This window comes from Dermochelys coriacea, chromosome 3 (genome assembly GCF_009764565.3).
Source record: "Dermochelys coriacea isolate rDerCor1 chromosome 3, rDerCor1.pri.v4, whole genome shotgun sequence".
Lineage (NCBI taxonomy): Eukaryota > Metazoa > Chordata > Testudines > Dermochelyidae > Dermochelys > Dermochelys coriacea.
The window spans coordinates 35,886,793-35,899,412 of record NC_050070.1 but is presented as its reverse complement, the minus strand read 5'-3'; the positions used below and the strand labels follow the sequence as shown (position 1 = coordinate 35,899,412).

General features: G+C 40.6%; 1 protein-coding gene across 10 annotated transcripts in view; it reads left to right on the top strand.

The window, feature by feature from the left end:
• COLEC11 (collectin subfamily member 11) overlaps positions 1 to 12,620 on the top strand; it is a 50,496-nt gene that overhangs the window by 1,575 nt on the left and 36,301 nt on the right. The window contains exons 1-3 of one of the 10 annotated variants that reach the window (XM_043510282.1): positions 1,955 to 5,877; positions 6,196 to 6,320; positions 6,530 to 6,605. The exons of 2 other annotated variants lie outside the window; for them this stretch is intronic. In XM_043510282.1, the coding sequence (XP_043366217.1) occupies positions 6,285 to 6,320; positions 6,530 to 6,605 (112 nt within the window). In that variant the 5' untranslated portion in view covers positions 1,955 to 5,877; positions 6,196 to 6,284. 7 more of the 10 variants (XM_043510283.1, XM_043510281.1, XM_043510285.1 and 4 more) reach the window with 7 other exon arrangements.

Here is a 12,620-nt window from a genome sequence, read left to right as displayed (position 1 = left end):
AAAAAATAATACATTTAATGTGTGACTGAACTCCTTGGGGGATAATTGTATATCTCCTGCTCTGTTTTACCCACTGCTTTGGATCATTGAGCAGAACCTGTCATCAGCATGGATGCATGTCCTCTGGAACGGTGGTTGAAGCATGAAGGGACATGAATCTTCAGGGTATTTGGCATGTAAATATCTTGTGATGCTGGCTACAACATTCCCATGTGAACAAACGCCTGTTCTCACTTTCAGGTGACATTATAAATAAGACACAGGCAGCATTATATCCTGCAAATGTAAACAAACTGGTTTGTCTGAGCAATTGGCAGAACAAGAAGTAGGACTGGGTGGACTTGTAGGATCTAAAGTTTTCCATAGTTTTGTTTTTGAGTGCAGTTTTACAACAAAAATGTACGTTTGTAAGTTGCACTATAATGATAAAGAGATTGCACTACAGTACTTGCATGAGGTGAATTGAAGAACTCTTTTATTTTTAGAGTGCAAATATTAATCAAAAATAATAGATCTATATGCTTTGTATTCTGTTGTAAGTGAAATTAATATATTTGAAAATGTAGAAAGACATCCAAATATATTCAATAAATTTCACTTTTTGATTCTATTGCTTAACAGTGCAATTAATCTCAGTTTTAATCATGATTAACTCAAAAAATTTAATCATGCGAGTTAGGTGCAATTAATCGACAGCCTTACTAAATATCCGTGCTACTTTAAACAGTTGACTGTCATCTCCACTGCATGTGGAGTAAGCATCACATTTGCCCAGACAAATATCTGTGTTCTACTTTTTGCAAGTGGCCTTTATGGTGTTGGAATCCAGTATTTAATTAGAAGGAAGAATTAACATATTAGAAGGCAGGCAGGTAAATGTCTTAAGAGCTTTGGTGTTTAAAAAATGGCCCATGGGGGAAGCTTAATAGCACACATCTCTTCCTACCTATTGAGTGGCTCCAAGTGGATCCTTTCTTTTGCCGGCCATTCTACAGTTCCTGATTTTACTGCCACCTTCTCCCCACCAGTTTTCCACGGTCCTAGCAATCTGTTCCTTTCCTGAAGCTGTGCAGGAGAAGGACTTAGTTGCTGCAGCTTGGCTCCATCTAGCATGCCCCCTCTCTTAGTAGGGCAGAAGCAGCCTTGTATTCTATTAAGAGGCACCAGCTGCTCACTGTCTCTTCAGTAAAGCAGGATTTTTGTGATTTTTTTTTTTCTCTTCTCTCTCCTCCCTCCCCCCCATGCATGGGTGTAGAGGGCAATATCTTGTCTTCAGTGGACAAGGCCAAAATCTACTTCTAATTGTGGTGGTTGTTTATGGGATATACATTTGACTACATACTACCATCTATCCACATGATGCTCACTGATAAATGTGGGAAATGTACAGGAATCTGGGCTTGAATAAGTGCCAGTTAATACAGTGTCAATGGAGGAACATGTACCCACTATGATGCCATCAGTACTTCCCTTTTTCATGTCTGTCTCCTTTTCTTCCCTGCAGTAACTTAACATTCTTATCTCCTTGGTGTTAATCAAAAGGAACAGGAGTACTTGTGGCACCTTAGAGACTAACAAATTTATTAGAGCATAAGCTTTCATGGGCTACAGCCCACTTCATCGGATGCACAGAATGGAACATGTAGTAAGAAGATTATATGCATACAGCCAAGTTGGAAGTTGCCATACAAACTGAGAGGCTAATTAATTAAGTGAGCTATTATCAGCAGGAGAAAAAAACTTCTGTAGTGATAATCAAGATGGCCCATTTAGACGGTTGACAAAGTATGAGGATACTTAAGGAAATATTCAATATGTGTAATGACCCAGCCACTCACAGTCTCTATTCAAACTGAAGTTAATGGTATCTAGTTTGCATATTATTTCAAGCTCAGCAGTTTCTCATTGGAGTCTGTTTTTGAAGCTTTTCTGTTGCAAAATTGCCACCCTTAAATCTTTTACTGAGTGGCCAGAGAGGTTGAAGTTTTCTACCGGTTTTTGAATGTTATGATTCCAGATGTCAGATTAGTGTCCATTTATTCTTTTGCGTATTCTTTTGGTTTTAATCCAATCCCTTTTTTTTCATTTCATTCACTAAGATGATTAGTGACATCTAATGAAATGTTTTGGGTTTCAAATTTTATGCTCCAATTAAGTTAATGGAGGACAGGAGCCTAACATGGTCTGAAGCAGTCTGCAGACTCACAACAACATCCCTGCCTTGGTTCATATTGGGAAGGCTTTTCACAGCCTAGACCCTTCAGAATCTAGCTTCCATTATTAATAAAAACAAATGTCCTGAAGGCCACAAATACAAGCAGGTTGAATTTGGTTTGAGCCATATGTTGGACAGCCTTGCTTCAAGGATCAAGAATAGCACCTCTCTCCTGCTTCCTTATTACATCTCTAGAGCAGTGGTTTGCAACCTTTTTTCATGGGTGGGCCACTAAAACATTTCCAAGGGGGTCCAAACTTCCATTTGAAATCTTAAACATAGCTTGCCTAGTGTGCTAGAGTTTGGTCAGCCACTTGCCTGACTATTGAGGCTGATATTTGGGAAGGCAGTGTGTTCACAGGCAGTCTAGTAATGGAGATCTCTGGGATCAAAATTGCTGGTTTTGAGTCAGTAACCCTTTGCAATCTCTCATCAGCTGGTAGTCTGTCTACTCGTTAAGGTGGAGTGGGTTGCATGTGGGGGGAGATCTTGACTCTTACAGAAAACTAGTGACAGAGCAACATGTTCAGAAATTAGTACATCTAAGTATTATGCAGTTCAGATGTGCAGGGCTGTCTCACAGTATTCTGGTTGCCCACTAGTACTGTAATGTCTGAGCATCTCACAGTTTCTGAACTCTTTAACTCCCCATTCTCCTGTGAGATAGGGAAGTGCTATAACCCCTTGTGCTTAAGTGACTTGCCCAAGGATACATGGGAGGCCTTGCTCTTACTAAATCCTAGCCTAGTGCCATAACTACATCCTTCCTCATTTTAGGAGGCTTGCAGAACCTTGGAGCTATATTAAAATTTTATAAACTGTTTGTTTGCAAATAATTGATTTATATTAGGTTTAAAAACTGGCACAATCCCACTCTAATGAAATCCTAGTAGAATAGGTTATCCTTAGCTGTAACATGCTGAGCAGGTAAGGACTTTGCCCCCTTCCTGGCCCCAGTGCCTTAATTGCATCTTTGTTCGCAAGTTGCATAAACAAGATCCATGCAAGTGCTCTCATGCTGAGCAAAGGGGTAGAACTGTAGCTCTGCCATGTCTCCCTTAGTCCCTCTTGCAATGATTACTAGAATTGGACAGATGGGACAGAGGAATAAGTAGCACCCTGAAAATTGCTGCAGTAACTTCCACTACACTGTCACAGAATAAGAGGGGAACGGGAAAAAATGACACTCAAACTTTATCTCCTGGTAAGCGGCTCCCTGCACAAAGTTGAGCCTAACGGCTTCCTCTAGCCATTGTTTGAGTTTGTGGACTCTTGTGACCAAGAAGAGGAAAGTTTCTTACTGGAAGACTTCCTTCCTCACAGCACACAGATTCACAGATCCACGCCACCCTGTTAATTACTGCAATCAAGTGTTTCTCTTTTATGGGCTTTGCAACAAGTTGCTATAGTCACAGTTAAATGATAAATATACTGTTTAGCCAGCAAGCGCTCTCAACTCTGGACAATATTGCACTGGCAAGCTCTTCAGGAGGAAGCACTTCCCCCTGTGTCTCTGACTCAGATTTGATTTGTCTCCAGAGCAGCAAGAGAGAGACTGGGGGTATGTCTGCGCAGCAGTTGTGCAGGTGCTTCCCAGTTCAGGTAGACAGACATGTGTTAGCTCTGCTTGAGCTAGTGTGCTAAAAATAGCAATGTGCTGGTGGCAACTTGGGCTAGCCACCTCAATATGCACTTGGGGTCACATGAGATTGTACCTGGGTGACTAGACTGAGCTGCCCCTGTGGACATGCTATTTTTAGTGAGATCTGCTTGAACTATCAGTAGTGTCTGTATAATCATGCTGGGAAGCTGCTGTGTTGACCTATCCTAAGGGCAAGATTTATAAAGTTATTGAGGTGCCTAAAGTTGCAGATTGACTATCCACTTATCTGCAGCTGTAAGCACCTAAATACCTTTATAAATCTGGCCTTAAAACTCAGTGGCTGTTACATTAACCTTTTCCTCCTGATATTTCCCATGTTTGTAGATCCATGTTGGTACCAGTGGTGGGAATACTAATGTAGATCAGCTTTGTTTGTTTCCCATCGTAAAATGGGGATGATAATACTTATCCCATTTGTATTAATGCTTATGAAATGTTCTAAGATCCTCAGAGGGTAGGGCCTACAAAAGTGATAGGTGGTATTACTATTTATCCCCAGATTTTTCTTGATCCTGAATAACCCTCTAGCTGCTATTGTCTATTTCTCGTGTTGCCATTCTTGTCTATTACAATGCCCTCCTATCTGCTTCATGCAGGGCCAAAGTGTGTTTAGATAATGGCCCAAATAAAAAGTGGCATAGATTTGAACTGCCACAGGGTGAGCACAAGAAGGTACATTCTCTTTCTGAATGGCCCAAAGGGCGGGGATTCTGCACTGGCTGCACCACTAGTGAGCTGTTGCACAGGAGGGCAGGATCCCAGAGCTGCTGCCTCCCTTCCCTGCCCCTTTGTGGGGTGCTGAGTGCCCATAGAAGAACAGAGGGAACAATTGCTACTCTCAGAAGTACTGGAATTGTATTTGTGATGTTCTCACCATGGCCATCATGATTAGAACTGTTTGATTTATTATTTTAAATATTTAAGGTTGTTGATGGGTTTTGTTCCTTAGGCAGAACTTTCTCCATAGCATCTGATCCTGCACTCCATTGACTTCAGTGGGAGTTGTTTCAACTGGGTTAAGATTGCCCTCAGTTTTTTTCTATTTATTTCTTTAAGAAGTGGATTTAGGGATCAGTCCTTTATTCCACGTGCAGGGTGAACTCCCAGTGGTTTTGGGGGGAAAGCACCTTCCAGCTTTCAAGTGGTTTTGTTTGATTATTTTTTCTTATTTCCTGCTAGGAAATCTGCCCTTACCTCTCTCTTAGAGAAACAATTTCTTTCTCCTTAAATGAACCAAAGTCATTAGTGGTTTCTCTTTATTTTCTTTTCCCTTTTCTTGGGGGAAAAAAGCACTCAGGAATGCATTCTCGTTACAGTGCCTGGTCTTCCCCGTAGCCGTGTTCGATTTTATTTATTTTTGCTTCTTTTTCAACCTTTCTATATTCTTATTTACTTTGTAAATCCCTTAATGTTTAATATCTCCTTTGCTGCTAACTTCCTTCAAATATTTTTAATTCCCTTTATACTTCCCTTCTTGTCTCTCCAAGTTGTGTTTATGTAGAGAGATTTAAATATATATGTAAATATATGTTGCATTGCTATTGTAACATGATCTTCAAGAACTTGGACTGAATTCATTTTGCTGCATTCTTGGTCAAACAGTTTCCTTAGCATTCCATTGACAGCATTTGCTACAAGGACCCATTTCTGTGTGATGCTACTTGTCCCTTTTATTGTCACTGAAGTCAGTGGCACTTCTTATGAAAGTAAAGGTAAATAGGCTTGGACCCTTAATTTGACATTGTGGCCTTTTTACCTTTACATTAGTAGTCCCCTCTCTTTGAACTTTTGGACAGACATAATTTTACCATCATCTAGTCAAGTTTTAATCTCTAATAATTATTGAAAAATAATAAAAAAAAAAAAGTGGGTTGTTTGCCAGGTTCCAGCCTAATGTGGAAATGAAATGGCCAAGAGACTAAACCGCGAGGACCTACATTTATAATGGAAAAAGCTGTTCAGACTTTTAACTCTAGCTGTGCTAGAGTTTGATATTTCTGTAAGAAACTTTACATTGCAAGTTACCAACAAATGTATGAGTCCTTTGTTAGAGACTAGTTAATTGTTAGTATAATGTGGGCCACAGTTGTTGGTTGTGGTGACAAAGGTTTTTTTTTTTTAACGAATCTGCCTTTGCACATCCAAATGGCTCCCTAAGGGCTTTGTTAGTGATACTGACTGTACAAAAATGCACATGGGGCTTAATCCTGAGCTGTGCTAAGCATGAGCTTGACACAGCTTGTGCAGGGGTAGTGGAAAGGGAGGCAAAGGTGTCTAAGTCACCTTTTATGTCCTCCTTGATCATCAGTCCAACCAGGGCCAAGATCAGTCAGAATGCAATGGACTTATCTCTGATGCTTGGCCGTCCCTGATGTGTTGCCTGTGAGGGTAGGAGAGCCAGCAACAATGACGTCAGGACACCTGAGGATTCCCATTGGCAAGGTGACTCTTTGGCTATTCTTTCGGGGGGGAGGGAGGGGGAATCTGATGCTTAAAGTATGTATGAATTACTTCTCTCGGCACTGAAGTGCCATTATATACCGAAGGGTGAAAGTGTGACAACTGTTTAAGTGTGAACAGCAACAACATAGTAGACCAATTCAGAAATTATACTGTAGAATTTCTGAATGTCTGTTCTACTCCTTCAACAGGCATGGAACTTCCCTTTGTCAATGGGTAATTCCATATGGGTAAAGAAAACAGAAAGGCTTGGAAGAGACCAGCCAGGTGGAGAATTGAGTATTTACATTATTGTGCAGTGTGTGGAGTTTCTGCTCTTTAAACAGTAGCATGCTTTACTCCAGAAGTGAAAAATACTTTAGCCAGTTGCAAAAATAAGGGAAATTGGGGTAGGCAAAGAATGTATTAATTACATACATTGGAATTTGAGTAGGATCCTTGACTCACTATCTTTTGAATATCAGCTGCTGAAATTCAGTGCAGGAAAAGTTGTGCTCTGGTGGGAATGTGTGTGTGTGTGTGTGTATTTAGTTGGATCTAAATGGTTACAAAGGGGTTCTCTGCTAGTGAGGGGGAGGGGACAATGAGAGTGCATTCCCAAAAAAGTACATTCCCAAAATAAGCAGCTTACATCATAGACCTCTTCAGTTTTCCCACACTTCTTTCCTAATTATTGTCTTGCAGGACAGCTGATCTATTTCAAACAGGAAGTTGTTTACAGATAACACTTGCAACTGTTCTGTCTGATTTGTTGAACTGTCGAAAAGCAAAAGACAACATCTTTTCAAATTAAAAAGTGTCAGATTTCTGTAAACAGCAGCATGAGGGTCATCTGTGCGATTTCCCTGCAGGCAGAGTGTGCTCTGCAGTCCCCATTTTCTCAGCAATCATAAGGTAGGAGAGACTTTTGCAGTTTTACTGGTTAGAAGCGTGTAAGGAGGAAAAAGTCTGGATGTACGATAGAGACTGGACATGTGAGTGGAAACATTCAAAGTATGTCTGACAACTGGTGTGGGTTAGCTGCAGGATAAGAAACAAAGTTTGATATACTGTATTCTGAGAGATAATGTGGACCTTACTGCTTGCAAAAGCCTAATTTAGCTGAAAAAATCCCTGTTTAACTTGGGATTTGTAACAGTGTCAAAGATACTTCTGAGCAAGAGAAAGTGAATTAAAATAAGATTTTTAATTTTTTTTGTTTGTTTTTAACAACTGAAATTGAAATGTATTAACTTTTTATAACCACTGGTTCTGATTTTAGTAATTTCAGCATAGCATGTTTGGTTAGAACACACATGATTTAATTGCCAGAGTAGCAAGAGAGAACTGGCTGTGATTCTTCATAAAATAATCAGTATAGCCATTTAAGACTAGACATGCAAAACACATTTCTCAGTCTCTGTCTGTTCTGGGGCACCAGGATGTCTTCATCTATTACAATGATGAATGTATAATATAGCCCCCAAAGCAAAGGATAGAAGACGTGTGGCAATGGTGTCATACTGAAGTGGACTGTAGAGAAGCGGTGTCCACTAGAAATTCAATGCTAGCCACACTGGTAGCCACACTTGTGGCTTTGAATTTTCGTTAACCACATTATAAAAATGCCACATGCATTAGCCGCAATTCAATAGCCTATTAGCCACGTGTGGCCAGTGGCGAACGTATTGGACACAGCTGCTGTAGAAGATCGGATAATGACACAATACACCAATGGCCAGTAAAGGGGTAACTCTAGAGATTGAGTCAAGGATAATTAGGACTGGGATTAGTGGTATATTGGATAAAGGGAAACTTTATTAAAATTAAAGGTTCATATATGCAGTTTATAGATGTGGATATTGGCTATGAGGTTTGGGAGGGGAAACGTTTCTTACAAAATTGAGTGTCTAATTAGAAAAGTGAAAAGCACCACTTTTTAATTCTCATAAAAAGAAATAAAAGAAACTCCTGAGATTAAATTATTACAAATTATTAGTCACTAGTTACTCTGAAAATGTAGCTGAAAGATGATAGCAATTTTTCCACTCTCAGCAGCTGATTTTTGGAGTATTTTGGTGTTAGCTATTTCATATTTACAAGCATGCTCATTTAAAGCAGTAAAGATATTGGAGGATGTAAACCAACCATTGACTTAAAGAAAAGATCATTGATGTCATTTTTATGAATCAAATTCTCAATCCTTCTATGATATCACTTACTAAAAATGCCTGTAAAATGTTGATCAAGATACCTAAATGTATATTCTTAAAAAGGTATTGCATTTTAATTTTAATGCTTTGAAATCCAGCTGATTTTGATTAGAACTGAAACAGATAACAGGCAAAAAGATGATATTGTGGCTCTGATTCTGTGAATATTTTCTTCCATAATTGTTTCATTTATAGTAACCTCAGGGATTACTTGTAAGCTTCTGGGGCAGAGACTGACTTTTACTGTTTTTTTATTCAGCGTGTGACATAATGCAGTGCTGATGTTGGTTAGGGTGTCTAGATACTGCTGTAATACAAATAAGAGATTAAAAAAAATGTTTCTGACAAGAAGTGGGTGGCTTTTGTTTGTGGGGTTTTTTACATTGAATGTGTCCCTTTAAGAATGTTTGATTGTCTTGAGATAATTCACCCTAGATGTGAACATCCCAACATAGAATCACCTAAAAATAGCATGTTCTGTATCACTAGCACTTTTCATAGGAGCATGGTAAGTCATAATCCAAATTCATAGCCAAACCCTGTGACTTTGACTGATGACCAATACAGAACTGCATTGTGGAAGCAGCAGAGTCCAATCGCATAACTTGTAGTGGAGCTACCATGTTGAAATCTCTCTGAGTGAATTCACATAGCCTTAAAAACTTCATTTTTACTCTATATTAGGATTGCTCAAAAGTTTTCAATTTAAACTTTTTTTGGATAGAAAATTGGGGTTTTTACACAAATTTTTTTGTAAAGTGTCTTTTCTGTGGAAAATTTTGTTAGTTTTCATTTTAATCAAAATATTTCAGCCAAAACCCAAAAGTATTTTGGCTAAAAATGGAAGTTGTAGTTTGCTGCAAGTCCCCATTCTTCTCTATGGGCTGGGATCCCTAGCTGCACTACGTCTCTTACACTACATCGCTTTGCAAAGGTAAACTTGTGCATTGTGGGAGATGTAGTCCAGCTGATGACCTTGTCCCTTGGGGACATGAGCATACTACAACTCCTCGGAGGCATTACACCTCTTGATTTTGGCTAAAAACTTTGTTTTGCCAAAAACTCAACATTTCGTATGGAAATCTTCCACAAAAATTTTTTTTTTCTTTTTTTTGGTCAAATTTCTGTGGGGGAAAAATACTCTGTTGTACTCTCCCACCCACCCTTTACCAGCCCCGAAAAAACCCAGAAAATTAGCCCAATTCTAGTCATCAGCCACCTGCAAACTAGCCAGCCTCTGAAATGTTAGCAGTTGAAAACTTCATCTGCGTTTGGAAAACCATGTTTACTCATAGGCAGTATCAAATCCCAGTGATTATTATGGATTCACTCCTATCGATCTAAGGTACTTCTGTGGCCTCCAGCTCCTAAAGTGATGAGCACCTCACTATCTTTAATGTAGTTATCTTCACAGTCCCTTGTGAGATAGGGAAGTGTTATCCCCATTTTATAGAGGGGGAACTGAAGGAGGGAGAGACTGAGGGACAGATTTTTGAAGGTATTTAGGATTCTAAAGTTGTAATTAGGTGTAGGGGATTTTCAAAAGCACCTAGGAGCCTAACTCCCAATGGTGCTTTTCAAAATGCCATGAAGAGTGGGATCGTAAAGGGACTTATGGGTAGCAATGCTGAGCATCACGGAGCCTAGAAAATGAAAGGAACAACACTGTGTCCACAAAGCCTGAGTTGGACACCAAAGTTTCCTATAAAAACATGGGTGGACAGAGATGCCTACCAATGCCATCTCCAAAAGCCAGCACACTAGGTGGGGCGGAACTGCCTAAATTAGCCATGGGTAAGTGTTGAGGGGGGAGAGAGGCACCTAAGTCCAGACTGCAGGGAGATTCCTAGCTTTGCTAAGCATTACACAAATGGGAATGTGCTTCCTGACTTCCGTTGGCTTAGGCACCTAAGATATTTCTTGTGGGACTGAGTTAGGCTCTCCACACAAAACAGGGGGAAGAGGAGGTGGTGGTCCCCACCTGTATAACTCTTAGCCTAGCAGTTACAGCACTTGTCTGGGATGTGGGGACCCAGATTCAATTTCCCCCTCTTTCCCAGAAGAGGAGAGAGGATTTGAACAAGGAGTCTCTTAAGAGTGCTCTAACCAGTGGACTTTGGAATAGTCTGATGTGGGGGCTCCCTCATTCTCTCCTTTTGAAACCATTCCATTGTGGATAGATAATGAAAGAGCAAGTGGAGTAGAGGGATTGGACCCAGGGTCTTCTACCTCCCAGGGGGGTGCCCTACCCAGCAGGCAACAGCATCATTCTCTCTCTGGTGTTTGACACTTCTGTCATTAATGGGGTAAGTGCAAGTAACCTTCTAGACCGAATCACAGAAGAGAAGGATCTCATAAAATGTAGACAGGAAGTTGGTAGGGTATAGCAGAAATGGCCAGCTGAGAGAAGAATCAGTGCAGATATTAAAAAGGGGAAGCACCCTATGTAACCTGCATTGATTGTGAGTAGAGCTCAAGGTGTTGGTTTTAACCTCTAAAGACTTAAATATCTTAGGACCGAGTTACTGCTAGATCACCTCTCTATGGTGTTGATTACTGCGCTTGAGCCCAGAACTTGAGCTAGAGCTCTCTTAATGTAGAAAGAGGAAGCTGCTGGCAGCTGTTGGTCGTGTTTCGCTCTGCAGCCTTTTGGGGAGGATTTGAGAGTAGAAGGGCTTAGTTTATTAATAATCTTTATTTGCCATGGAGTTTAAGCCATTACAGCTATATGAAGCAGTTGCCAACTCTCATGAATTTGTGAGAAATTTGGAATATTTGGTAGTTTTTTGAAAGTCTCAGCTTCCTTTTCTTTTTTTTTTCTTTTCTTTTTAAAGTATAAGTTTATAGTACTTGGGATTGTAGAGAAGCTTGTAAATATGACCTGCATGCACCCCAAAGGCTCAGCAATCAATGACAAACTAAAATAAATTGGCTTAAAAATCATGAGATTTTTTTAAAATCATGATTCTTTGCCGCTTGACTCATGATTTTTGAATACTTGGGGTTGGTAACAATGTAGATATCTTCCAGCTGAAAGTGCCAAATTTCACACAGCTCTCCCCGATCTTGCTACACAGTAAAGAAACAACCTTTATGACAATTTATGGCCAATATTTTCAAAAGCATCCACTAAACTGGAGTACCTCACTCTCTTGGTTCCTACAAATAAATGCAACTGGCTGCACTACCGAGGTCACATGTAGTCATTTTTACAGGGTTAGGGCATAATTGAGACAATGGGGGGACCTGGTTTTCAGAAGCGTTGAGCATTTATAATTAAACCCCTGGGGAAGTTTGGGTGCTCAGTATAACAGAAAATTAGATCCAATGTGTCTCAAGATGCCTCCAAATTCTTGGAAAATTTAAATCTGGATCTGTATTTGAACTTTCCAGCTTGGGTTCACCTCTAGTTTCATAATCAGAATGGTTGTATACTGTGTTCCCATTACACTGCGCAGTTGTGTGGCCGCCCAGGAGTGAATCAAGGGCCGTGCACTTTGTTAACAGAGCTGCGCACAGCAGCAACATATTCAGGTGCCCCTCCCCCTGCTGCTCTGCAGCTACTTTGTTCCTCTGCCTTGGAGCTCCTGGCCAGCTGCTCCCCGGATCCTTCTGCTTGCTGTGCAGAGTAGGGGATGGGGGATGACGTCAGGGTGTCCCGCTCTCCCCACTTTCCTCCTGCCCATGTACCCCATCCCCACAGAGCAGGGGACAGGGCTCAGGAGCAGGAGAGCTCAGCTGCTGCAATCTGAGACTTCTTGTGTGAGTGCCTTAAAGAGTGCACGGTCTCCCAGAGACTTCTCCAGCAGCCAGCACACACACAATCTGTGTGTGTGTGTGTCTCTCTCTCTCTCCCTCTCACTCACACTCACATGAAAACTCTGTTTCTCACATGCACATACACACACTGTCTGTCTCATGCACATTCACACGTGCACACTGTCTCACACTCGCATACTGTCTGTCTCTCACACACAAACATTATCACACACATACACACACACACACACTCTGTCTCTGACACACTCACCTCCCAACACATACTTGTCTTTTTGTTTTGTTTTGTTGTTACTTCTTCCTGCAATGCGCA